This window comes from Ricinus communis, chromosome 4 (assembly GCF_019578655.1).
Source record: "Ricinus communis isolate WT05 ecotype wild-type chromosome 4, ASM1957865v1, whole genome shotgun sequence".
Classification (NCBI taxonomy): Eukaryota; Viridiplantae; Streptophyta; class Magnoliopsida; order Malpighiales; family Euphorbiaceae; genus Ricinus; species Ricinus communis.
In genome coordinates, this window is record NC_063259.1 from 27,479,458 (window position 1) to 27,504,397 (window position 24,940).

Sequence of the window (24,940 nt, forward strand, 5' to 3'; positions counted from 1 at the left end):
GGGATTTCAATGACGGATATATACGGACTTAGGCTCTCATGATGTAAGATATCTGATGATGAATGTAAATAGCATTTGATACCAATGTAGTTTGGAGAATAATTAATAAAGGAATCCTATTTTATATATTGCTTTTGTTAGATAAAGAACACAGATATACACCAGCAAGAAAACTAAAATTTTGAAAGAGATATTGTGAATCAACCCTCGAAAATGAGGAAAAAAAATGATCGCCGAGGTCCAACTTATTTGAGCAAGCAGATAAGGAACAAGATATGGTCCATCTGAAACTAGAGTTAACAATATTAATTCGAATAATGCAGCACTGTAGAAAAGCACACAGCATACCAAGAGTCCAGTTAGTGCAGTAAATCTTTGCACCACAAGAGGAAGCTTCTTAAGGGTTAAAGTTACAACAAGTGATCCCTCCAATATACTGTTGTTAATCTCCCGAAAAATCCTTTCAACCCTATCAAATGGTAGAAGCACAACACCAAAAACAAAAAGCAAAAAAAATAAGCATCTGTAGCCTGCTAGAATCATGGCATAAAAAAGATTCAAATGCTCTTAAAATATAATATATATATATCAGATGCAACTGAAATTTTACTACTTAGAAGTAAAAGAAAATAGAAGTTCATGAGAGCACAATTCTGTAAAGAGATGCATACCAGAGTCTCCCTTCACCATTAACCAGAGAGTGTAAGATTTTCTCAACACTGTAATAGCACTCCTGAACTGCATATGCCATATACTCATCCCTACATATTCTGTTCCAAAGATCTGCTTGAGTATCTTTGCAGTCCAAAGCCAAATCAACTGCTAACAAGATCTGAACAATTTATAACAGAAAAGGTTTATCGACTCAGGTTCACTAATAAAAGATTGTTTTTAATGACCAGCAATAACTCACACCTTACTACTCAAAAGAAACAAAGGCCATTGAACTAATCTTAAGCTTCCTGTATTGCTAGGAATGGAAAGTAGGTCCATCTCCCTGAAATGATAACAAACATGAAGTAATAAATGAATGTGGAACCGAAGAAGTGCATATATCAATACCAACAAGATGAAGCATACATGTCTGATCTACCTGTTACTAATAAAATCTTCCTCGCGCAAGCTTTTGATTATCTCATTCCAGAAAGGAGCAAACATTGCAGCATATTCTTTATTTGTATCTTGAGATTCCTGGACAAAAGCAGACACATTAATTCATAAGAAATGATAATAGGATAAATCCTAAGAAATGGAAAATAATCCAACCACAACACTGAAAATTTCTTGGAAGGAAAAGAAAAAGGACAAAAGAACCTATTGCACACAATAATGTGCAATTCAAACATTTCAAACATATATCTGTTCATGCACACAACTGAATAACAACACTTATTGAGCTAAAAAAATACAAGGTTGCTTTAGGTACCACTTTCAATAAGATCTCATGACGGATTAGCCTAAATTATTCTCCAAAAGAAACACCAGAGAAACAAAGTTTAAGCAAAGTGCATAGAGCAACATGCAAGAACCTATTTCTTGATGCAGTCATGCACGAACAAAATTCATTCATATAGCAAAAACATGCACATTTATTGTTTCAAATGATTTGCAACTGATGTATCAAAATCCCCAAAAGTTACATGAATTCTTACTGCATTAGAAGCTACAAAATGGAATGAGAAACAGAGAGGCCAATGCTTATGAAACTGTAGCATTTCATCCAGCTTATTAGTGATCAGTTTTTTATCACATTTGGAACTGTATGTATATGAGAGAACCAAAGACATCTAGAAGTTCAAGCAAAAGCAAGATCCAGTGACCTAAAACTCATTATATGACCTAACTTAAAAAAATAAAAAAATAAACTTCTGAGAAAAAGGAAAAGGAAAAATAAAAATATTAGATTACCTGGGATGCTTGTTGACTGAATGGCATCCTGTAAGAGTTCATTAATGCAAAGTTACTAAAGAGAGATTACAGAGAAAAAAGTAGAAATTTAATTCAAAGCTACTTCAAATCATAGAATATCAGGGCACAACATGCTCTTAAAGGTGGGCACTGTACTCAAAAGGACCAACTCTCATCCCGAGTACTAGCAGTCCATGACTTTAGAAAAGCCTACAAATCTGATGACAATTTAAACTTATAAAACTCAATGCTATACAGCCCATATGTAAACAGAAAAACTAACCACCACCTTTTTGCTTGAAGGGAGACCAGATTTTTCACAAATGCCTCTGGGAAGCTCTCAAAACGTTTATGCACCATTTCAAGTGACCGTATCTGTCGTATGCAATTACCACAAATAAAAACCATAACAACAGGGAAATGTGAAGTCAGACATTGACAGAAGTGGGCAGTACACATGAGAAAAGAAAAACTGAATCCCTCATTCATTATGAAACAAAAATTTGCAAAATTGCAGATCATCTGATACCTCGCCTAAACGACCCCGTGCGCCCATTATGCCACCCACAATTGCAGATAAAAGAGTGTACCAAATATGAATATCCATAAGATAAATCTGGAAGAAAGAAAATGAAAAGTGCAAAATGAGAAATCACCAAGTTACCATACTCAAAGATTTGTATTCATCATGCTTGTATAAGCTTATGATTGCCTTGCACGAAGAATTTTTATGACAGTAGAATTCAACCAACATGCTTCTGTTTCACTTGATTTAAAGTGTTTTCTTTTACTCAATCTTAAAGAATAACAGTCGAGAAAATTTCAAAAGATTGCTTTGTACTAATTCCACTAAGCAACCTAATACCAAACTCCTTTTGAGGTGCATGAAGCTAAAAAAGGAAAAACAGTACTCACAGCAATAACAGGAGCCCACAGGCTAGCTATGGTTAAGGCATGATTATTATCTGCAAAAATGATAAGCAGAATCAGTAACAGACACTAACTTTTGTCATGTGAAGAAAAAAATTAATTCAGGAACGCTGTAGAAGGGAAAAACAACAATGCTTTAGAGGTTATATGTTATAGCAACAACTCCAGAGCTAAAATATAAATAGTTGTCATTCTCTAAAACATCCTCGCCATCTCAAGAATGCTAGAGAGGTTCAAGACACTTACCAATTACCCTCCCTTACAGGGTTCCAAATTCCAATTGGAGAAAGCTATAACACTTCAAAGACACGAGGTAGGTTCACTATAATAAAACAGTAAGGGATGAAATCATTCAATTCTATTTTAACCTCCCAACAAAATAACGAAACCTCAGAAGACGCACATCCTCCAAATTGCCTTCCAAGTTTACTACCTTCATAGTGGCCACCACCTGCAAGATTCTACTAGGAATTTCAAAATACCCTTCTTGGAGCCCCTTATCAGATCTCATATCCCCTAAGCATATCTACAGCCATCTTATACAACTCAAACCTTTTCCCAAAGGTCTTCTTTTTCCAATCATGAGCATTCCTCAAATGACGGCACATTCCATCCCCAGTGCTAGAAGATGATTATACTCATGACAACAGCAAAGCATATTGATTTTATCCAACACACAAAGTTAAAAGAACTGATTCCTTAGAAAGCATACATGTGATAGTGCAATAAGTTAAAGCTAAAAAGAATAAGTCAGCATAACCTATACAGAAATACATAAAAGAGTAGCCATTCTAAACCTACCACTTCCTAGAAAATTGCCTTCCTGCACCATCCTCACCATGCTGCGAGTATATTAAACCTTTATGCTCTTTCCTATGTTTAGCAATAGTAACAGGTCTCCAACAATACCTTCTCCATCACAAAATCCATAAGCATTCCAGCCACAAAGTTTTAATAGATTGCTTAATGACTATCTATATCTTTTCACAATCTTTTACTTTTTATAGATATTCAAGTCAAAAATCAGATACATTGTTAAACCTAAAACTTTTTAAAACAAGGCTCAGATTAAACAGAAGATACTAGAAATGTACATGGTCGTCTTCTGATCAAGAATGGGTATGAAGTTACCCAAGAAACTAATGTTCTAATGAGTAGCATGAAGCCATTTAGAGCGATAAAACCTGTCTTCCGATCCTTGTTTATCTAATGTTTAAACACGCATCTCTTCCTACCAAGAAACTTGCCAGACTCTTGCCCTACTCCCCGGATGTGATGGTGCTGCTGCCAACACCTGCCGCTTAAGGCATTTATATGCACTACCCTGTTTGCTAATATCCTTTTTCATTCACTATTATGATTTTCTTAAAGTTTCATGCCCTTATTGATACTTACAGCAAAGTCCCATGAATCCTTATTCAGGGTGGCTTTTGCTTATCGCCATTTTAGAAATTTAGGTAAGACACATCATAAAACAGTCTTGTGGTACCTATTGTGGATGTCATAGCAACTAAGAGATCTGGGTTTGACCTAATAGGGGTTAAATCAGCCAAATGATATAATATTGGGTCAGTATCAACCAAATGAGATATTTCATTTATACTCATCTAAGCTAGTATCTAACAGTTCATGCATTCTATACATGGCAGTGGAATCATCCAAGTGCAGAATCTAATTTAATCAGTAATGAATTCAGGTTTTCACAATGCATGGGACAAATTAGGGGCACTGCACAAAGTTTACTTATCAAAACAATTGACCAAATTTATCAAACAATTTTCTGAAAGCAGGATGTTGAGCTTTCTACACTATAAATCATGATAAAGTCTTCTGTATCTCAATTCTTGTATAATAATAACTAGTGATAATGAACAACTCACAATTGTTGCAGGATGTTGCAACAATTGTGAAAAATTCATTTAAACCAAACTGCCATTATACCACCAGAGCAGAGGTCAACAACATCATAACTAGTGATAGTGAACAACTCACTCTTTGATATCAAATCATGCCATGAATATTCCACAACCCGAAGTCCTGTGATAGCATCAGTGGGGTTGACAAGAGGTCTAATCTGCACCAGCAGTAATGATCATAAATTTTATTATTTCAAAGTTCTGATAAATATTTCACATGCCAAAGCAAAACACAGAACAATATCGCTTAACCAACAAATTCAAAAATGAGATACAATCACTTGCCTGGAGAAAGTAAGTGAATGTGAATTTGCAGGCGAGAACCACCAGCCAGAATAGGACATACCTGCATTAGTTAACAGATTTTCAAATATAAGATTCCCGTAATAAGAATAATCACATTGAAATAGCACATCAACAAATTCTATTGAATCCCGCTTCTAATGAGAAGCATGAACCTTTCAAAGTCACTAATAATGAATTCACATGGCTGCCTGCAAAGCATGCTTAGGACCAACAAGAACCACTGATGTTTTCATATATATATCGTCAGTATGAATAAAATGAATGACATGAACTTAACCCACATCAGTCAAGCACAATTGAGAAGATATAGAAACCTTTTCTTTATAGAAGCAGAAAGTTTAGAGCATATAAGGGGAAAGATAGTGTAAGGCATTCATCTGAAATTTTACAAACAAGAAAAGAAATATAACAATGAAGGAGCAAAGTCAGTAGACACTGAATAGAAGACATAGAAGCATATGAAAAATACGAATGCAAACATTCCACAGTTCAAATAAACAAGAATATGCACCCTAAATGCATTTCCAGAAAACACATAAGAAATTGACCAATTAGACAAACCAGCTCTACAACACAGACCAAAGGGCAGCTGATGAAAAATTAATCTAGCTCGGAGAAACAACAGAACAATTGAATATTTTCAAAAGGTATGGCTTAAAATACAGACCTGCAATAATCACTCATTTTCTCAAAAAGACCCCGTCCAACAAAATAACGTTCCTGAAAGAAGCAATATATTCCACAGCAACTAATCAGTCATCCTGATCTATAGTATCTTCAAACCCTATCTATAGAATATTACCAATCATCCTTGGCAAAATAAATTCAATTGAAATTACCTGATAAATCCACTTAAAAAATTGAAAGAATGATTGATCAGAAATATCAGACAGAGTATGGCAAGCTGGAAATTTGAGTAGCAAAGCAAAGACTAGGCGCAAAGATGCATAAACACCCAACACAAGTATATATATCCGGAAATACAATGAATTTGAGTTCCTTTGATCTCTTTCGTCCAGAACCTTCCTGCAATAATTTAACAAAGCTAAAAACAAGTACATATCCGTACAGCAAAAAAATGTGCAGCACATAAGAAAGGAAGCTAATTAAAACAATACCAAAAACTTACACGTAAACATATGTTACAAACACTGAGCTCAAGCCCCACCAAAAGAACCTAATAACAATCCTTGAGATAGCCATGCCCCGTGCTGTAGTATAAGCCCCAAACATAAGTAGGACATCTAAGCAACCTGAGTAGCCAAAAATGGACCAATGACAAAAGGAGGAAATGAGTCTTAGCCTCCTAGGAAGGGCCGCATCAAATAGTACATCCAAAATACAATTTCCAAAATAGTGTGGAGAAACTATACTCTCTATGAAGTTCATGATGGCAAATGAAGGTCCAGTGCTAAGTACTACTTTAAAGGTATCCAAATCGATATCCCCATCATGGAATGCTATAATCGTCAATGCCTGCAGTCAATAAGGTAAAAAACAAATTATATTTAGAAATGAAGATCTTCACTCCTAAGAAGAACACATGAAACTGAAATTCAGAAGCAAAAAATTTCACCTGGAACATCAAAATCAAAAAGATCCAGAGCCGGTGAAAACTTCGATATAAGTGAAGAAACGTACGGTGCTCAACAAAAGTGCTTTTACCAGTCTGTCAATTTATGAAATAAAGATAAGAGAAAAAAATATTCAGCTAAAGAAAATGAATGTCCAGAAGATACACTCATTTGCAATAGAACTGGAAGTAAGGAATAGTAGGCAAACCAACATCACCTCCAATGCAGAAACACCAATAGATATTATTTTACCATAATGCAGCAATAGTACAAGTGGCTGTTTATCATATTCAAATAGCTTAAACAACATTAATTTGAAACTAAAAATAATTTATTAATCAGCATTAGGTACCAAGTGTCTAATTTGCAAAATCCATGACCGTATTGACACATTAACTGCAACTAGTGATAATTGAAATCTTAATGATTGTCAAATGCCCTGTAGTATAGAAATTATTCTAGAGAAGATATGGAATTGGCCATAACTTAAATATAAGCTTTGGTAAATGCAATCTCCCTTGGACTGCATGCACCAAAACTATTTAGCACACCTACTTCCAATGGGAAAGCTAATGCTGCCACCAAATACTACAATTAATTTTAATTTTGTTACCAACAGTTTGGCACATCAAACAACACAACCTGCTTTTAAAACACTAAATTCTAAATTATTACCCTCATTTTAAATATTCCAAGCCCAAAAGCCTGAGAATAACATCTCTCTACACTAATTTCATATATAAAGATAAAATATATAAATCAACAAATTATAATAGAAAAATGGTTCATAGGAACGCACCCTTTTCCGCTTCCTAGGCTTAAACAAAAATGATGAATCCTGCTTCATTGGCCAGCTCAACTCAAAGCAAGCAGGGGACCTAAATTAGATATTGCAAGTAAGAAGGAATATCAAACCACATCCTGAACTGAACTGCAAAATGAAACCACCTAAAACACACACCAAAAATATTCATTGAAGTCATCATAATTCCTCCATGCAGAATGTGAAGCTTTCCCGTTATTGTTCCTTGCTACTTCCTGCATGCATATCAAAAACACTAAATTGATTTACCTAGAAAAACTGAACACAATGAGCAAGAAAATAAATCACTGAACTGGTCACTTGGATGGTTTTTTAAAAATCAAGTTAAAAGGCATCCACACACATGCATAACTCAGGCATAGAAAGAATCTATTAATTATTTTTGCTGTTAAAACGCTAAAGAAAACTGGAGTCACGAATCAGTAAGTCCAAAACCTCAAAAGATAGGAAAGGGAGTAATGAACCCTAAAATTTTAAACCAACGCATTAAAATTTAATCCCATCCAAAGTGGCACAACTGCTTCAAAGACCACATCTTTCCAGGCATAAGCCACAACACAAGTTCTCAACATGAAAGTACAGTCTTCCATGCCATCATCAAGTCTTTTGTCAACTAATTAACTCTCTATAATCCTAAAAATCAGTTCTGGAAACAATCAACACATACAAATTAAGGTGAAGTAAGGGATCAATCCTTTGTGATTTCCATTATGAAAGGTGCACCGGGCTCATGTCCTTGAACCTTAGATAGCCGGTGGCGATTTTACCAAGGCACACACCATGGTGTGCCTTTGACTTCTAGTCCAAGCGTTGTCAAAGCATGCCTGAGGCTCAAGGTGCACCAGGTGCATGTCCTTGAGCCTTAGATAGCCAAAGGCAGCAAATTTAACAAGGCACGCACCTTGGTGTGCCTTGACTTCTAGTCCAAGCGTTGTCAAAGCGTACCTTTGTAACAATTTCAATGTACATCTTTTATTCAATTTTCCTTTAAAATAAAGTAGTGGACCGTTTATTTTAGTTTTAAAAAGAGCTTATAATAGGCCCTACCACACCAAATCCTTTCAATTAAAAAAAAGATTAGAAGAAAAGAGACAAGAGAAGATGATAAAAAAAAAAAAAAAAAAAAAAAGAAAAAGACTTAGGCCAGCTGTTCAAATCAAAGAATCCTATGTCTACAAACTGCTCAAGACAAGCCGATCTCTTCCAAGTTTCAACTCCTCAAGGGTCGAGAAAGAAACCCATTTCCAACTGCTAAAGAAATAGCACTGATCTCTTAAATGATTTGGTATTTGTGAAATACAATCGGACATTGAAGTGTCAATATGATGCGCGAGACTTCACTGATCCCATTTCTTTGAAACATAAAGATGATAGTAATCAATGGTTGATGAGTACAATGGATGGAAAATCTACAATAATGATGAATTCTTATTGATGATGATAATTTAATATGGGAAGCTGTTGCTAGAGCTAGTGGAATTGAACACGAGAGATATCGTATAGGAGGCAAAAATGTGATATCCTCTTCCTTCTCAAGTGTTAGCCTAAGCAAATGGAAAAGACAAATGCGTCTTTTCATACGACAGCTAACCCTCCTTTAGTATTTAAAGATAAAGAAGAAATTAAGTTTGAAGAAGATGGAGACTATGAGAAAGATGAAGAAATTTGAAGCGATCAACTTGAATTTAATAATGATGATGATGATAATGATGAAGACAATATTAATGTCGATGAGGACTAATTGCACTTGGACAAGTGTTTTAAGAAATTTTGCTATAGTATTACTAAGATTAGGAACTTTATGTGTTTTGGATTTAGAAACCTTTATTGTTCAATTTTATGCATGTTCTTTGTCATCCCTATGTGGTCTGGGTACTAATACTTTTTTTATTTTTTTTTATCCCTATTTATTTGTACACCTTGTGTGTGTCAGGCCTGCGCCTGCGACTTGCGCCTGCGACTTGCGCCTTGCGCCTAGGCAGGACCCCATTGCACCTTGCCCCTTTATTAGCACAGCTCATCTTACTAATTCATAAAAGCAATAACCAGAAAGCTATGAGTCAATCTGCCATTTCTTTTGAGATGCCATACCAAGGAAAGTATTTTACTTTCCAAGGCAGCTATCAGAATGCCCCCCAATTCAAAATCGCCCACCAAAAACTTTTAATCACCTTATAGTCTGAAACATAGTAGCAGTTATTATTAGAATACCCAATCAATGACTCCACATCAATCTATGTTTTGATCACAAAGGCGATAAAGAAAAGTAAACCTAGGGACTTCAAATCCGGATTATCTCTACTAGACCTTGCAGACTAATAGGCAACCATCGTACCGCACAGAACCGGCTTAAGTAGCTACCTTAAGAGTCATCCATTGGGCTGCCATGTATGAGGTTTTCAGCCCCCACATTCCACAAGAAGCATAACCACAGCCCATCACCACAAAAAACATATTAAAAAAAATTAAAAGAATTACTGCTTAGGCAATCACAACCCATCCTAACACCCTTCCACAGCCCAATACACATTTTCTAATAAAGAACGACCTCCCCATGCAATACTATATTTCACCTTGCCATCCACTTTCAGAGGCTATTTTATCCACGTTAGAAACACCAGCACTTGAAGCACTCCTTCACTATCAGCACCAAAGTTTCCAATTGTTAGAAATTGTATTTATCCCATATCGCCTAGTTATTGGGCTGCTATGTTGTATATATGTGGATTGGGCACCCTCTTCCTTTGAGCTAAGCTTTTGGGAATGAGTTCTACCCAAGCCCATTTGTCACCAATCAACAAGCAACCAATTAGAAAGGGGTACATATTGGCATTCAACTAAAGTAAAGTACTCAAATTTGTTTCCCTAACTTTCTTATAAACTATGGCAAAGTGTAAGCAGACCAATTTAGCCCTCCGCCCTTGATGCAATAGACTGATTGGCGTGAGGAAAGTTTATCCCCTTCAACATATATGATTCTTCCACCCTTTTATACTTGATTTTAGATGGCTATAACTGCATCTACTCCTGCCTTAAAGAAAGCACCAGAAGTGAACCCTAATTAAAAGAAGAAAACCCATGCTAGGGACTGAAGAACCTGATAGTTTGCCTACCCCCTTAACTGTGCCAATCAGAAATATCTTGCTTCTTCAACTCTCAAGAAGCCTCAAAGCTCAAAAGGACACAGTATAAAAGCTGATAGCATCATCCACAAAGAGATGTCAAACTGCCAATTTGAGATGCAGGTATTAATCAACTCAAGAACCTGAAAGGAATCCGAGCCCATTCATTTTATGATGTTCAATCACATCACTCAGAGAAGTAAGACCAAAATATATGTAAACTTATCAGCATACCAATATATGCAATTCTCTAATTATCAGATCCCGATTCAGCATCTCAGTCATACCTATTAGTCCAAAATTTTAATCGTTCCTTTCTTGGAAAAGAGTAGCTGACGCTGCTAACTTAGCAAAAACCATCCTGATGCTAATATAATCATAAGTATGAAAAATATAAGGTTTCAAGTCTATATGGAAGAAAAGTTAAAAAAGAAAGACATTGGTTTCACTGTTGCATAGAGCGCATTTGAGGTGAAGTCATATCTTTTTCATTTAATAGGTTGGCAGTCACTGATGCTATAAATTGTCATGGGAGAAAGATGCCACTCATATTCATCTTCTAGAATATTACATTTCGAGAAACTTGATAAAGCGCCTCATACTACAATTGAAACCAAAATTTAGAGAGCCCCTATTTCCAGCTATTATAGGCACTCTAAATAGACATGCTTAGCAAACATCTAATTTTTGGATTGTGCTTATATATGACAAGCATTGAGTTCCACAAACAGAATATGAAAAAAGGTTCCACTTACTCCTGCCATTGTTTCATATATAGGGCAAATAATTCGCTCAAGGAAGGATGCAGAACCACTATCAGTTAAGCAACTGGCAGCATGATTGGCTTCTCCATGGTCCAATATTGCATCCAACTCTTTTGCCATCTGAAAATCATGAGTTAATATGTTAAGTGACTAAAAACATGTAGCAGATAACAAAGAATATATACGAATATTTAAAACATTCATTGGATAAGAATACGAGTTAATATGTTATGTGACTAAAAACATGTAGCAGATAACAAAGAATATATACAAATATTTAAACATCCATTGGATAAGAATATGCATCTGTATTTATAATTACAATAGTCATTTTAAATTACATGCATATAATGTTACATAAATTCTTGCAATAATCCCAAAGATACTGAAGAAGGCGAGTTTAATTTGCAAATAAGATCACAATTAGCAAATTTATAACTTGGTTCAGAGATATATCAATAAAAACTATACCAAGTACCCTCTTCAAAACCAATAATCTTTTTACTTTTGCAAGCAGCATTATGCTCTCGCCATGAAATAATTTTGTGATCATTAATGACTATGACTAACAATAATAATAATAATTCTAGGGAAAATAAAATAAAAAAATTTCTTTGACAAATTATGAAATAACATGTTTTCATTTTTCAAATACCAAGTACATTATGAAGTTAAGGAGTTGATGTTTTTTCTTTTCAATTGAAAAAACCATCATTATAACTGTGCATTTTATTTATATGGCATGCTTTTAGTATAATATTTCTAATGGTAGAAAGGAACATATGCCATTTTAATTGCAACAGTAGAATACTGACAAAGGAGAGATACTGCATGCTGAAACATGTACAAGAACTTTATGGTGAGTTACTCAAAATATTAATATTTTCTTTGATAATATACAGTTATATTGATTAAGCCATCACAGAATATGGAAAGTAACTAACTGTAAAACATATGAAAAAAACAATGATGATCTTGACACATATTTACTTGTAAAATATCATTATCAGTTGAAGCATGTATAAGAAAAAACAAGTTTATTGTAAATGTTATTATGATACCTGATTGAGTATGGGAAACAAATTAACAGAATTTTCATAAATGTGCTTAATAAGATATATTAACTGTGCTTAATAAAATTTATTTTACAACAGATAATTTTTAAGCATGTACGATAGCATCATTGTTTTCAATAGCAATAGTTCGAATATATTTCTGCTAACTGATTCAACAGTCAAAATTTAAAATCTCAAGTGCTAACAACTGATTTATTAAATACGCAGTAACATATAGCTCCTTGGCACTGAGAAGAATATATACCAGTCAAACATGAGCAGAAAGGAAACAATTACAACTAGTAGGGTCAGCCAACCTTTAAAGGTTAACTGAAGCAAGGAAGCAAATCCAACAACAAATGCAACTTAAAGAAACAAATAAGTACTAAACTTACATGGTGAAATATATAGCAAATGCATTCAGGGAGAAATCGAACATTTGCAGCTTCACCCCATATAAGAAAGTATAATGAAACCAGAAAAAGCTTCCTATCCCTATTAATTGCTTCAATGCTGAGATAACATAAAAATCAGTGAGTGGCAATAATGAAAAAGTAGAGAATACAAGCAACTCTGTGTTTTCAGGAAGATGGTAGGCTGGTGAAGCGACCTATTCCATACAAGGCGTATACGTAAGTATCTGCACCATTTGATGTAGTTATCCAGCACCTTGAAGAAAACCTCATTGATCGCTTTCTCGTCGATTTTCTGCATACAGAAAAAAGGGGAACTGAACAGAAGAAATCACTAAAAAACTCAACTTACAGAAAATCACATCAACCATTCCTTACTCCTAGATAGGAACTACATTACACCTCCAACAAAATTCAGGTCATGTAATAAATTTATGACATCAAAAGTAAGATATAGCCATTAAAAAGAAAATTATGAAATCACATCCACCAAAAATCAATTAGTCCAAACTTCTTGTTGTTAAGTGGCTCAATTACAGCTCCATGAAAAAGGGAACCTAAAAGGCACTAACCAAAAGAAGCATATACAAATAGATAAAAGTGCAAACCATTGGCAGAAGGATATAAAGTACCTTAACCTGGAAATCACTATCTAGGAACTCAAGCACACGCACTATTTAAAAGAAAGAGGATAACTTATCAAAGAGAGGAGAAAGTAGATACTAAACTAAACGGAGACCATAAGGTATAAAGTCCTTTAAGTGAAACATAAAAAGTCAAACAACATTTAATAATGTAAAACCTGATATGATTAGAAGTCAGCTATTGAAATCATCAAGCCCTTGGAAAAAGGAGGAAACCGAGTAACAATAAGAAAATAATGAAAACAAAAACAGTGAAAACAATACATATAAGAAGAATAACAACAATAATGAAATAACTAGCAAAAGAAACAGCAACAGCAATAATAAAAGCAGTAATGCATTGCAAAATACTAATAAAAATTACTTTGATCCTCGGACATGCTCTTCCAAATCCCTTATATGTTCTAAGCAGAACAGCCTACATGCTTATGATCAGAAAGTCTATATTTGAGAAGCATGCTTGAGAGGAGGTAGAGAGATTCCCCATTCATTTCCAACTCCAGTCCAAGATAAGTAATTATGCTAAAATTGAATGCAGCTTATTTCTTAATGAAGGACCAGCAACACCAGTGACAAAAACAATTCTCAAAGACCTTGAAACAATTAGGCTCTCTTGGGAATTCTGCTAAGCTTTACAACTGATTAGACAAATTTCAAATTTAACCTTCCTACTATAAATCCCAAATTCACCACTAACAGTGCCAAAAAATGCATTCGCTGACCTACATGCTAGCCCTAATTACTAAACTCTTAGATATTACATCATTGTTAGATGAGATGATCTAGCTTTGTCTATTGGATGGCTGCACTGATACTGAAATATGAGTGCTTAAATAAGCTCGAGTAAGAGAGAAGGGTAGACCATATGACAGGACTAGAAGAACGAATAAATTTTAAATAATACCATGAAGATGATCAACAGCTTAGTCGTAAATAGTGCTGAAAAAGCAGATACAACTAGTGTGTAACTAATGGTCAGCCGAGATAAGTTAAATTCAGTATTGAGCTGAGAGGGCAAAACAATCACAATGATTCTGTCTAAATATGATAACCTTAGGTAAATTAGAATTTTTTTCATTGAAAAATCTGCAACAATTACATAGATGAGTCCAACCATTCAAAGCACTCACTGGATCAGCCTGGACAGGTATGCCTAGTCGCGACTGTGCATTTGCAATGGTGAGAACAACATTTTCACGTTGATTCCTTATGTTGTCTTTCTGCAAAAATAATAAAATAAAATAAAATAAATGAACAAAGAAAAAGTCATTGATCAGGAAATCAACAATCCAAGAAAAAGAAAATAAGGAGTACCGTTGATAGAGTGGTAATATAAGCAAATTACATATTTACACATACAGTCAAAGATTAAGGTGCTTTACTTCATTAAGTGTGCCAAAAGTTATAACAATATTCAACCAATTGCTGCAAATATAACTTTAAATTTCTAGGCAGCACTTAGTGAAGCTGATACACAGAACTAACAGCAATTTTCTTCTTCTGATACCTTCCATTCAGCAAAGTATTATCAGAATTCAGAACCCATCTACATATGTAAGAATTAGCATACTGTTCATACAGAACTACGTCAAAAAATGCATGATATACCTACGTTGCATGTGATTTAAAATGTAAGGTCAAAGCCAAGTCTCAAACAGCCTAGGTTAGGACCCTGCCAAAGAAGAGCACTCTTCTTGTAATGCTCTAACAGCAAAATAGTTTTTGCAAATTGAGTGCTGATAGGCAGCAAAGCCTTTTATCACATTTCAGTCAGCAGACAGAATTATTCGTGTGAGGGGCAGAGTGGAATCGGCAAAGAAAGAAAGTGGACAACACAAAACACAGAACATAAAAATGAGACCAGTCCAGCTAACATGGAAAATGAAACTCTACATGCACAGTTTTCTACTACAGTAAATATCAAATTCAAAACTCATCTGGCAGTAGATTAAGATACAAACATAAAACATCTATGCGAACCTGAAAGCCAAATGCATATTCCAGAAGATCAAACATGTCTGCCTCCCGTTCTCCAGAAATCTCAAAACCAGCAGGAAGTCTAGGAAAATGTTCGGCATATGTAATGGCAGATATTGCACCTCTAACCTAGACAAATCACCATCCAGAGTAACATGAGATTTTTCTTTGAAAATTGACATGTGGACTTGATCCATCTCTAAATATGCAAAACCAAGATTCTTTTAAAAATTATCAATCATTCAAGAAAAAAGAATGTCAATTAGAGGTAAGTATCAGCTGAAGAAATATAATAGCATCGCTGATATCAGCAACAAAGGTTACAATATTCGAGGACCTACTTCAGGGAAAACACCAATAGCATTGGTTAATGATGGTGCATCCAGAGGGACAATGTTGTAAGGTATGAGTTCGCCAACTTTTTTAATTCTTCGCAGCTGGAAAACACAAGACAAAAGTTAAATCAATCAGCACCCAGAACCTGAGAGTCAATAGAAACACTCCAAGCCTAAAATTTTTTCCATAAACAAGAGTTATTTTCTTTATTTTTGCTTTTCTTTAGCAAGAGACAGAACTGAAGTGTAAGCATTTAAGAATTAGAATAGCCCTAGACCGTATGGATACAGTACAATATGATCAAAGGACAAAGATAACAATTTAGTCTTTCAAATAGCATGATCTTACTCTAAAACGTATAATTCCTAAACCATTAGCAACAGATGTACAAAATAGATAGAAAATAAACTGAGTCTTCCATATGATACATGCAAAGATGTGAAATGTATTTCACAGCTCAATATCTCACATCTAAGTCAGGTAGAGATAACTACCTCCTCCATAATATATCTTCCAACACCATGAGGATCTGCATCTTTGCTAAGTGCCTCCATGACCTCAACTAAGGCCCTCAAAGTAGCAAATACCTTTTTCATCTCTAGAGATCTTATTTCCAACCTTTTAAAAAAAAAGGACAAAGATTTGCTTATTCTGACAAGTGATGCAATCATGCAACCTCATAATTTTACATGTTTTCAATAAGAAAGAAATTATATTGAGAAATAAGGAAAGAAAGGAATGTACAGCATGAAACAACAGAATTCTCCGAAATAATTCAGAAAACCAGTACAGACGGGAGACAGACAAACAAAATGAAGCAGTGCCCCTCAAAGAACCCACAAAAAGCTCCAGAATTATAAGCCCACTTATATTGGTACTGCTTAGTTCTTAGGTTCTTATTGGTTATTATAATGTTACAATATTTCAGGTATCAAATGGTTATATAAAAGTATACTGATAAATTCAGCAGCACCCATATTTTACTCTGTCTCGTACACATGTTTAATCATGTTACGCAAACCTCAATTGGAAAAAGAAAAAGAAAAGCAATTCCTGACTCATTTAGTATTGGCAAACAAAAAAAAAGACACTAAAAGACACATGAGATCAAAAATATTCATGGCACTGAGTAATAGACAACATTGACATTTAGGAAAAAACAGAAGTAAACATCCAACTAACAAAGCAAAAACTCTCCTTGCAGAGTTAATAAATTATGAATGAAGAGACACCACAACCCAATCTTGACAATAGTGCAAAAATAATAGGTATAACAAGCTCAAAACAAGTGTCTTAGAGACTCTCTCTGAAAATGCATTAGTGTGGCAAATACTGTAAGGTCAATGAACTTCCATTAGATTCATAAATGTGGTGCACATTACATGGTTAACCAGAACAGTATGCAGTCATTAGTTCCAAAATGTAATAAGTCTGCCACAGGCAGAAGGAGATTTCAAATGGAAAATATGGCTTGCATGAGTAAACCTGTCAAATGAATATGAAGAGTAATGGCAAGGAAAATTTGGTCATACTCTCCGAGATTAGCAGTAGTAAAAGTTCCAGATTCCCTCCACTTTTGCTCCTCTCTTTGAATGTCATCCACTCTATGCCGTCTCTTATAACGTTGGTAAAATTCCCACAGGTGTTCAACATCACGACTGCGATCTATTTGAGCACCATCTCTTTTGGCAAGTTTTTGCTGTAGCAATCAACTCAAAATAAGACATTGAAATGAATGAAGCTAAGCTTAAAATGTGAATAGCTGATTAACAGTCTCATATTACTGTGCTTAAACAGCAATAACTATAAAATTACTAAACTGCATGCAGTACTAAAAAGTTGAAACTTGGGTATACCTTAATTACAGACATCAAACCAGTCTTGAATTGGAGAACACCACGACCATCGCTATTTGGGTCCAAATTTTGTGCCATGGAATATGCCTGCTCACATACTGAATTTGAAACAGTAGAGATATCGTAAAATATTTTACCAGACGTCAAATAAGAAAACGAAGCATTAGAATCTTTAATCAAAGAAATGTGCATATCCACAAGCACAAATTGGCCTTCGTAGAAAGTTAGTCAGCAGTGATGCAACTTTCTGCTGGAAAAAAAATTGTCATGACATAAAAGTCTGTAAAATATTAAATTAAAGAGACTCAAAATAGAACTAAAAATTAAACTCAGGTAAGATAACCAAACTCATCTCATTTTTATCTCAAAAATAGATGTTCTACGAATAGCACGTATCCACACAATTAAGTCAGAACTGAAAGCTGATTATCATTATAAATTTGAGTTTGCATGTGCAATGAATTACCAGAAGAAGGATCAATCATTCTCATATTAATATAATTTGTATTATCCAAACCTTAAAATGTAACACTAAGTGAAGGTGTATTCTGATTGAATTTGATCTGCATATCCACATTCAAATTACTTGATGCGGATCAATTTTTTTAGCATTACAAAATGCATGTAGTTAAGTAAGAGAATCATATCAAGGAATGGCAAAACAACATCTCTAATAACATGTACAGATATATTTACTTGCTATTTGCAGGCGTCTCCTACTCTACAGAAACTAATGTGCCACATGCGGATTTCAGTCACATTCAAATACATCCTCTGAAAAAGGATAATCTCTTGTGTACATCGCTAATATAGTTGCTAATGTCTAGTTCCAAATATGCATTTGTTTCTATTCAATTCTTCTCATTCATGTGAACAACATTGTATATATCACTATCAAAAATATCACAAATGAATAAATTACACCACAAATAATCTTGCACCTGATATTCTATGCAAGATTCTAATAACGCAATCCAGTCAATCTATTTCTTTCCTCATTCACCTCAAACATGCTAAATGCCAATTGAGTAAACATGTCAAAAAGCCAATTGAGTAAAAACATGCCAGTTCGATATCATTCTTAAACCTGAAGCAAAACAGTTGCTTCACATTACCCCTTTCCAATCATGTGACCAGTCCAGAAGCACCACCCGACCAAATACATTAGATATCATCTGTATTAGCACTATTATGTTAATTTGAAGCAGGCACTGAATCTCTTCATTCTATTTTAAATACGGAAAATCCAATATAGAATGTTTCAATTTGTTGATTAATGCATTATGCATAGAAATGGAAGAAAATTGAAATGATAGGGTCTTGAGGCTTCGCAATCTTCTTTCTAGCTTTGAGATTACCAAGGTTTCTCCATTATCAATAAAACAATCGCATGGTAAACCAAAAGCTCAGAAAACTTTGACAAGAAGAAAGTAGTTACTGCATAACCTAAACTCAGTTCGTTTACAAAAGAAAAAGAAGATCTACATTTCCGAGCTTGATTGACATCACAACATAACATTTACCAACTAAGGCATAGTTAATCATCATATGATAAAAAAATTAACCAGCAACCAGAAAAAAAGGATAAATAAGACTCACAAATTCTAGCGACGTTGGGATCTTCTCCTTGAATTTCATCGGCAGCTTGCAAGATGGCATCAATATTGGTTTTGCGCACAAGCGATGGAGGAACAGCACCGGCGATGCCGCTAGGAGTTCTCTCATGGCCTTGACCAGCAGTTCTAAGCTGCTCTCTGTTCAAGGTGGCTCTCACCAGCCTCTCCCAGTTATCGTAAACCGAAGACATTTTCCGGTACCGAATTAAGAAGAGGCCAAACCCTAGGCTTAACTATCATGCGATTTAGTAACTGTTAGGGCTTTTGGACTCAGTCCGAATTCGATAATTAGGCTAAAACCAGATCTATGAGCAAATTAACACAAAAATGCAAAACAGAGGGTTACAACATAAGGTTTAAAGAAGAAAAAGAAGTTATGGAAGTAGAAGAAACGCGGAGATCGCGGGAAAAAGGGAAGAAGAGAAGATGGCGAGGTGTAGTTACGGTTATGACCTTAAAATTGATTTTTGTGTGGGTAAGGTACATGGATGCTAGAGTGGAGATTCGTTAAGGAAGGTTGATGAAAAGGAAGTCGGGTTATGATAGAATTTCATGTACGCTGATTGGTTAATTTGAATTTCTTGGAGTGTGGGATTTGTTATGCTTGGTGCAAGGGATTGAGCCTGTAAGCGTGTAATTAGTTCTGTTTAAAAGGGCGACGTCGTCGTATAAGACTTACTGCGCGTAAGAAATCTCTTTCATGGGTTGGCGATGCTTTGAAAGTCCATTTTGTTTTCAGACAGACGGGGTCGCGAAATTTTTGTCTTTGTCTGGTTCTTTCAGCTGGAGGGTCTTACCTTTTCGTGAAAAAGGATAAGGAATAGGCAAAAGGTACAAAAAGAAAAAACTCCCTGTTAGAAAAGATCCACCGTTAAGTGCTAATATTAACAGTGTTCATTTTAGAAGCAGAAATAATAATTATTCTAAATATCTTAAAGTTATCTATATGTCACGTAAGAGAGATAAAATCGTTACTTCCCTTTTATTTTTACACAATTAGTATCTATAAACCATAATTTATAAAGAAGGGTAATAATTTCTCTCATCTCTTAAAATAGTAGCAACATTTTTATCTTTTTCATTACATCTTTGAACCTCCAATAAATTTTTACTATGAAACCACAAAATGTATACTTTATGGAGCGCGACCAATTTTGAAAGGTGGTTTAAAGACTGTAGGAACTATGATGCAAATTAAATAAAAAAGAAAAATTAGCTTTCTCTTCCCCATTGATTTTAAAATATTCAGAGCGGTTATTGTTCATGCTTTCAAAATAATAGAACCCTTACACTTGATGGCATCTTGGACCTTGTTAGTATTAGGAGTTAATTAAACTTTTTTATAAAATTTAATGGATTCAATTTAGCAAAAGAAAAATGGCAACTTAATTAGTCTTTTCTATTAAATTTAAGGCCACTTTTATACTTTTGCCTAAAGAATACAATGCTACAAACTTCATAAATTTGGTAATAAATTAAGTCATTTCAAACTATCAAATAAGAGAATTTTATGTTATGGATTTATTTATGATAACAGTGCTCTTTTTTCTTGCTAGGAATAGATATCGAGGTCATAAAATTTGATAAATCTAAGAATCCAATTATACTTTTTCATAAATTTATTATTTAAAATAGATTTATTTATAAACTTAACTACTCAAATTCTACAAATTTGAAACTTGAAAAAATCTGAGTTCAAATAATCTAAACAAGTTTTATGTTTAATTGAAATCTATAAATAAATTTATTTTATTTGAAAAAAAATTAAGTAAAAATATAAATCATTAAATTATAATAGATATTTTGGTGTTTTAACTTACTCATGTAGAAATTATTTTAAAATTCTATATATTTTATTAGTGTTGTAGTATACAGAGATAAGAGAAAGGTTTTGTGTGTATTGATGAACAAAATATACAGGTATTTTTATATAAAATTACAATGTATAAACTATGAAACACTATAATGTAATCCCTACAAATCAGCTCTATAATTTATACACAGCAGCCCCATAATCAAGCTCTAATTATTTATTTCCTAATCAACATTACAACTGTAACACTCCCCCTCAAGTTTGAACAAAAGATATTGATCATACCTAGCTTATTACAAATATATTTTATCTGAGTCCTATTAAGAGCTTTCGTAAAGATATCTCAAAGTTGTTCTCCAGTTCTCACATAACCTATAGAGATCAAACCTATCTGAATCTTTTTATAATCGAAATGATAATCAAATTCAATATGCTTAGTTCGTTCATAAAAAAAAGGATTCAAAGCAATATGAAGGGCAGCTTGATTATCACAACACAATTTTCATTATTTAAAAGCATACTTCAATCATGAATTCTTTCTTAATTTTTAAATTTTATTAATATTATATTTTCAAATGATAATATTCTAATAATCAAATTACTGACTTAATCTTTTTTTTTTCTTTTTTTGTTGCTAGTAAATTTGACTGAAGACTACAATAGAAATTAATATTAAAATATAATGATGAAATTAAAAATCTAAGAATTAAATATTAAATTTGATAACTGTTACAAATTTTAAATTTTTTTAGCACCACATATGTTATAAATAAAATTATAATTGATCCAAACATGCACTGCAGATAGAATATTATTTATATATACAAATAAATTTATATATTTGTTTTTGGACTTCGAAAATTAAATTTAATAATTACAAAATTTAATATAATTAAATTTCAAAAACTAGAATTGTTCTTAATAAATTATTTATATTATTATTATTATTATTAATTATATTATTAAATAATTTAAATAATTAATAAAATTGTCTGTAAATTTATCTACTTCACCTCTCTTTGCATATATTATATATATATATGGAATAATAAGAATAGCATAAGGCCAGACCCAATAGAAAACTAAATTCAGTCCAAAAAATCACAAAGCTGAAATTCTCAATCAAGTAGCATGAGAGTTGTTATATTATGGATCCTCGGAATATGAAGAATCATGTACCAAAATCAAAACACGCGTGTATTGTTAAGTTATAGAATTAGATGCGTGTTTTAATAAATAATGAAACTAACACTTGTTTGATTGGACATTAATTGACATCTTATATCATTAAATAGTTAATAGACCAAAAAATAAATTAATACTATAAATTTAAATCCATTATAAAATAGATGAATCAATATATCATAATTTTTTTTTATCATGTCTCATTCTTTATTTTTTATTATATTATTTCAATTTTTATAATTTATTGTATTTTATATTTCTTTTTTAGTATAACACTAAATTTATTTTTAAAAATATATTAATATTTTTATAAAAATATTATGTATTAAAATAATAATAAATTTAATTAACATAATTAAGAGTAAGCATAGGAAAAAATAATTTTATTTTTCCAAAATAATAAAATAATTTTAACATTTTTTTCTCCAAACATCAACATTATAATTTAAATTTATAAAATAACTTGTAGATTTATATGTTATAAACTGTAGATTCATCATACCTATATACACATGAGACTTATAAATTATAGCTTAAAAAATAGATTTACATGTTAAGAACAAGTTCACCAATAAAAAATAAAAAATATATAATTTTATATTTAATAAATATTACACTAACAATAGATGAATATATAATTTACAAGCGATGAACCTAAAATTTATGTGCAGTAGACTTGACACTAATAACATATGAATAATCATTTTATAAGTAATGAACCTAAAGTTTATATTTAATGAACCTAAAATTTATGTTTAATGAACCTGACACTAATAGTAGATGAATATACAATTTATAAGCAATGAACCTAAAATTTATGGTCAGTGCATTTGGTATTAATAACATATGAATATATATTTAATAAGTAATGAATCTAATTTTTTTTTAATGATCCTAAAGTTTATGTTTAGTGAACTTGACACCTAATAGTAGATGAATATACAATTTATAACCTGACACTAGTAATAAATAAATTTACATTTTGTGAGTAATAAATATCATATTCATATGTTAAGAACAAGTTCATAACTAAAAATCTAATGAATACACACTTTATATTTAATGAAACTTAATAAGTGTATATGCAATTTATAAGTAATGAATCTGTAATTCTGATACTAATAACAAATGAATATATACTTTATAAGTGATGAATCTAAAGTTCATGTTTAATGAACCCGGCACTAATAAGAAATGAATATACATTTTATAAGTAATAAATTTGTACATAAAACAAATAAGTATTCATAAATTTAAAAGTAATTGGTTCATTATCTACAAACTATAAGTTCATCAAATGTATACTTGAGATTTATTTAATATAATATACACAATAATATCTATAGAAGAGTCATTTAATCTCAATTAGCTATTTATTTTCTATAATTCAACCTATTAAACACTTTTTAATCCAAATAAAATACTAAAAAATGTTCATTAGTATGGAATTGAGAGAGTAACTATTAAAAATATTTAAATAAGATAATAACTAATATTTAATAATAAATAAAATAAATTTTAAAATTTAGTACTTAATAAAATTATTAATTTACCAAATATAAAACATAAAAACTATATTCTAAATTTTATAATTAATTAATTTGTAACATTACCATTTTATTATCCAAAAGGCTATATAAGAAAAGAAAAGAAAACAAATTGGATACAATTAAGAAAGAGAAAATTACACTCTATATGTTTTTTCTGAAAGTAATTACAAAAGACTTCCTTATATTTTTACTCTCTTATCTTACTTTTGTACGCATTCTCTTTTTGTAGGACAAGTCGTGTGTACAAGGAAAAGAGAAATGGAAGAGTATCAGAGGAAAGGCAATAGAATTCCACGTGTATTGTCTATTAACATTTCTGTATAGTCTAAAGCAACAAATATAAAGATCTTTATTCCAAAAAAGTTTTTATAAATCCTTTAATAAAATATTATATTATAAAAAAATTAAAAATGTATTTATATTTATTTTTTGATTTAAAACTTATTTGCTATCTTTTATAAATAAAAATAGGAATACTAATTAAATTATTAATTTAGTTTGAAGAGAATTTTTAATCAGTATTATTAGAGAGGACATTCATAATATTAGAATTTGAATTATGAATTAATAGAGGAGTTAAGTGAATGAATGTAGAGTGGAACATATTAAAATGATTCTATTTCGATCAAATTAATACCAAAATGATTAAAATTAGTCATTTGGTATATTAAACCTTAGCATTTATAAATTAATTTTATCTTTTTTTTATGTATTAATAATATGAGAATTTCACATTACACATCAAGTACAAATTTAATTTTATTATTCAATTGTCACTTAAATTATATATATATATATATATATATATATATATATTTTTTTAAATATGAAATTAATTTGAAATATAAATATACTACTGTATTAAACTACTAAGACTGGATAGCCATTCTAAGTAGAAAGTCAAGAAATTAAAGAACTAAACATCCATCCTAATTTATAAATCGGGTAAATGCTAAGTTTACTAACGGAATTGCAATTAATTCCAACCAATATCAGAATAATTAAAACTAAATATTTAATTAAAATTTAACATTGGTAAATTAATTTAATCTCTTTCTTTTCTTTAATGATATGAAATCTCTAACACAGTAATTTAAAGAGTCATATCAACTAATTAATTGGTTTACAACTATGAAGGCACTAAGCCAACTA

The 24,940-nt window shown here is 32.2% G+C and overlaps 1 protein-coding gene across 4 annotated transcripts in view; it reads right to left on the reverse strand.

The window, feature by feature from the left end:
• Positions 1-19,866, reverse strand: part of LOC8266378 (callose synthase 10) — a 31,451-nt gene extending 11,585 nt beyond the window's left edge. For 2 of the 4 annotated variants that reach the window (XM_048373075.1, XM_048373076.1), the window contains exons 1-27: positions 19,224-19,861; positions 17,625-17,722; positions 17,301-17,467; positions 16,263-16,386; positions 15,774-15,869; positions 15,436-15,561; positions 14,586-14,675; positions 13,009-13,106; positions 12,794-12,911; positions 11,335-11,463; positions 7,596-7,672; positions 7,434-7,512; positions 6,637-6,729; positions 6,434-6,536; positions 6,190-6,313; positions 5,900-6,086; positions 5,728-5,780; positions 5,040-5,100; positions 4,831-4,912; positions 2,824-2,873; positions 2,438-2,524; positions 2,192-2,283; positions 1,909-1,936; positions 1,094-1,191; positions 916-997; positions 672-832; positions 349-469 (exon numbers count right to left, since the gene is read on the reverse strand). In XM_048373075.1, coding sequence (XP_048229032.1) covers positions 349-469; positions 672-832; positions 916-997; positions 1,094-1,191; positions 1,909-1,936; positions 2,192-2,283; positions 2,438-2,524; positions 2,824-2,873; positions 4,831-4,912; positions 5,040-5,100; positions 5,728-5,780; positions 5,900-6,086; positions 6,190-6,313; positions 6,434-6,536; positions 6,637-6,729; positions 7,434-7,512; positions 7,596-7,672; positions 11,335-11,463; positions 12,794-12,911; positions 13,009-13,106; positions 14,586-14,675; positions 15,436-15,561; positions 15,774-15,869; positions 16,263-16,386; positions 17,301-17,467; positions 17,625-17,722; positions 19,224-19,431 — 2,832 coding nt within the window. In that variant the 5' untranslated portion in view covers positions 19,432-19,861. Of the gene's footprint in view, positions 1-348; positions 470-671; positions 833-915; positions 998-1,093; positions 1,192-1,908; positions 1,937-2,191; positions 2,284-2,437; positions 2,525-2,823; positions 2,874-4,830; positions 4,913-5,039; positions 5,101-5,727; positions 5,781-5,899; positions 6,087-6,189; positions 6,314-6,433; positions 6,537-6,636; positions 6,730-7,433; positions 7,513-7,595; positions 7,673-11,334; positions 11,464-12,793; positions 12,912-13,008; positions 13,107-14,585; positions 14,676-15,435; positions 15,562-15,773; positions 15,870-16,262; positions 16,387-17,300; positions 17,468-17,624; positions 17,723-19,223 lie in introns of all 4 variants that reach the window. The other 2 variants (XM_025158339.2, XM_048373077.1) reach the window with 2 other exon arrangements.
• Between the last annotated feature and the right edge of the window lie 5,074 nt (positions 19,867-24,940).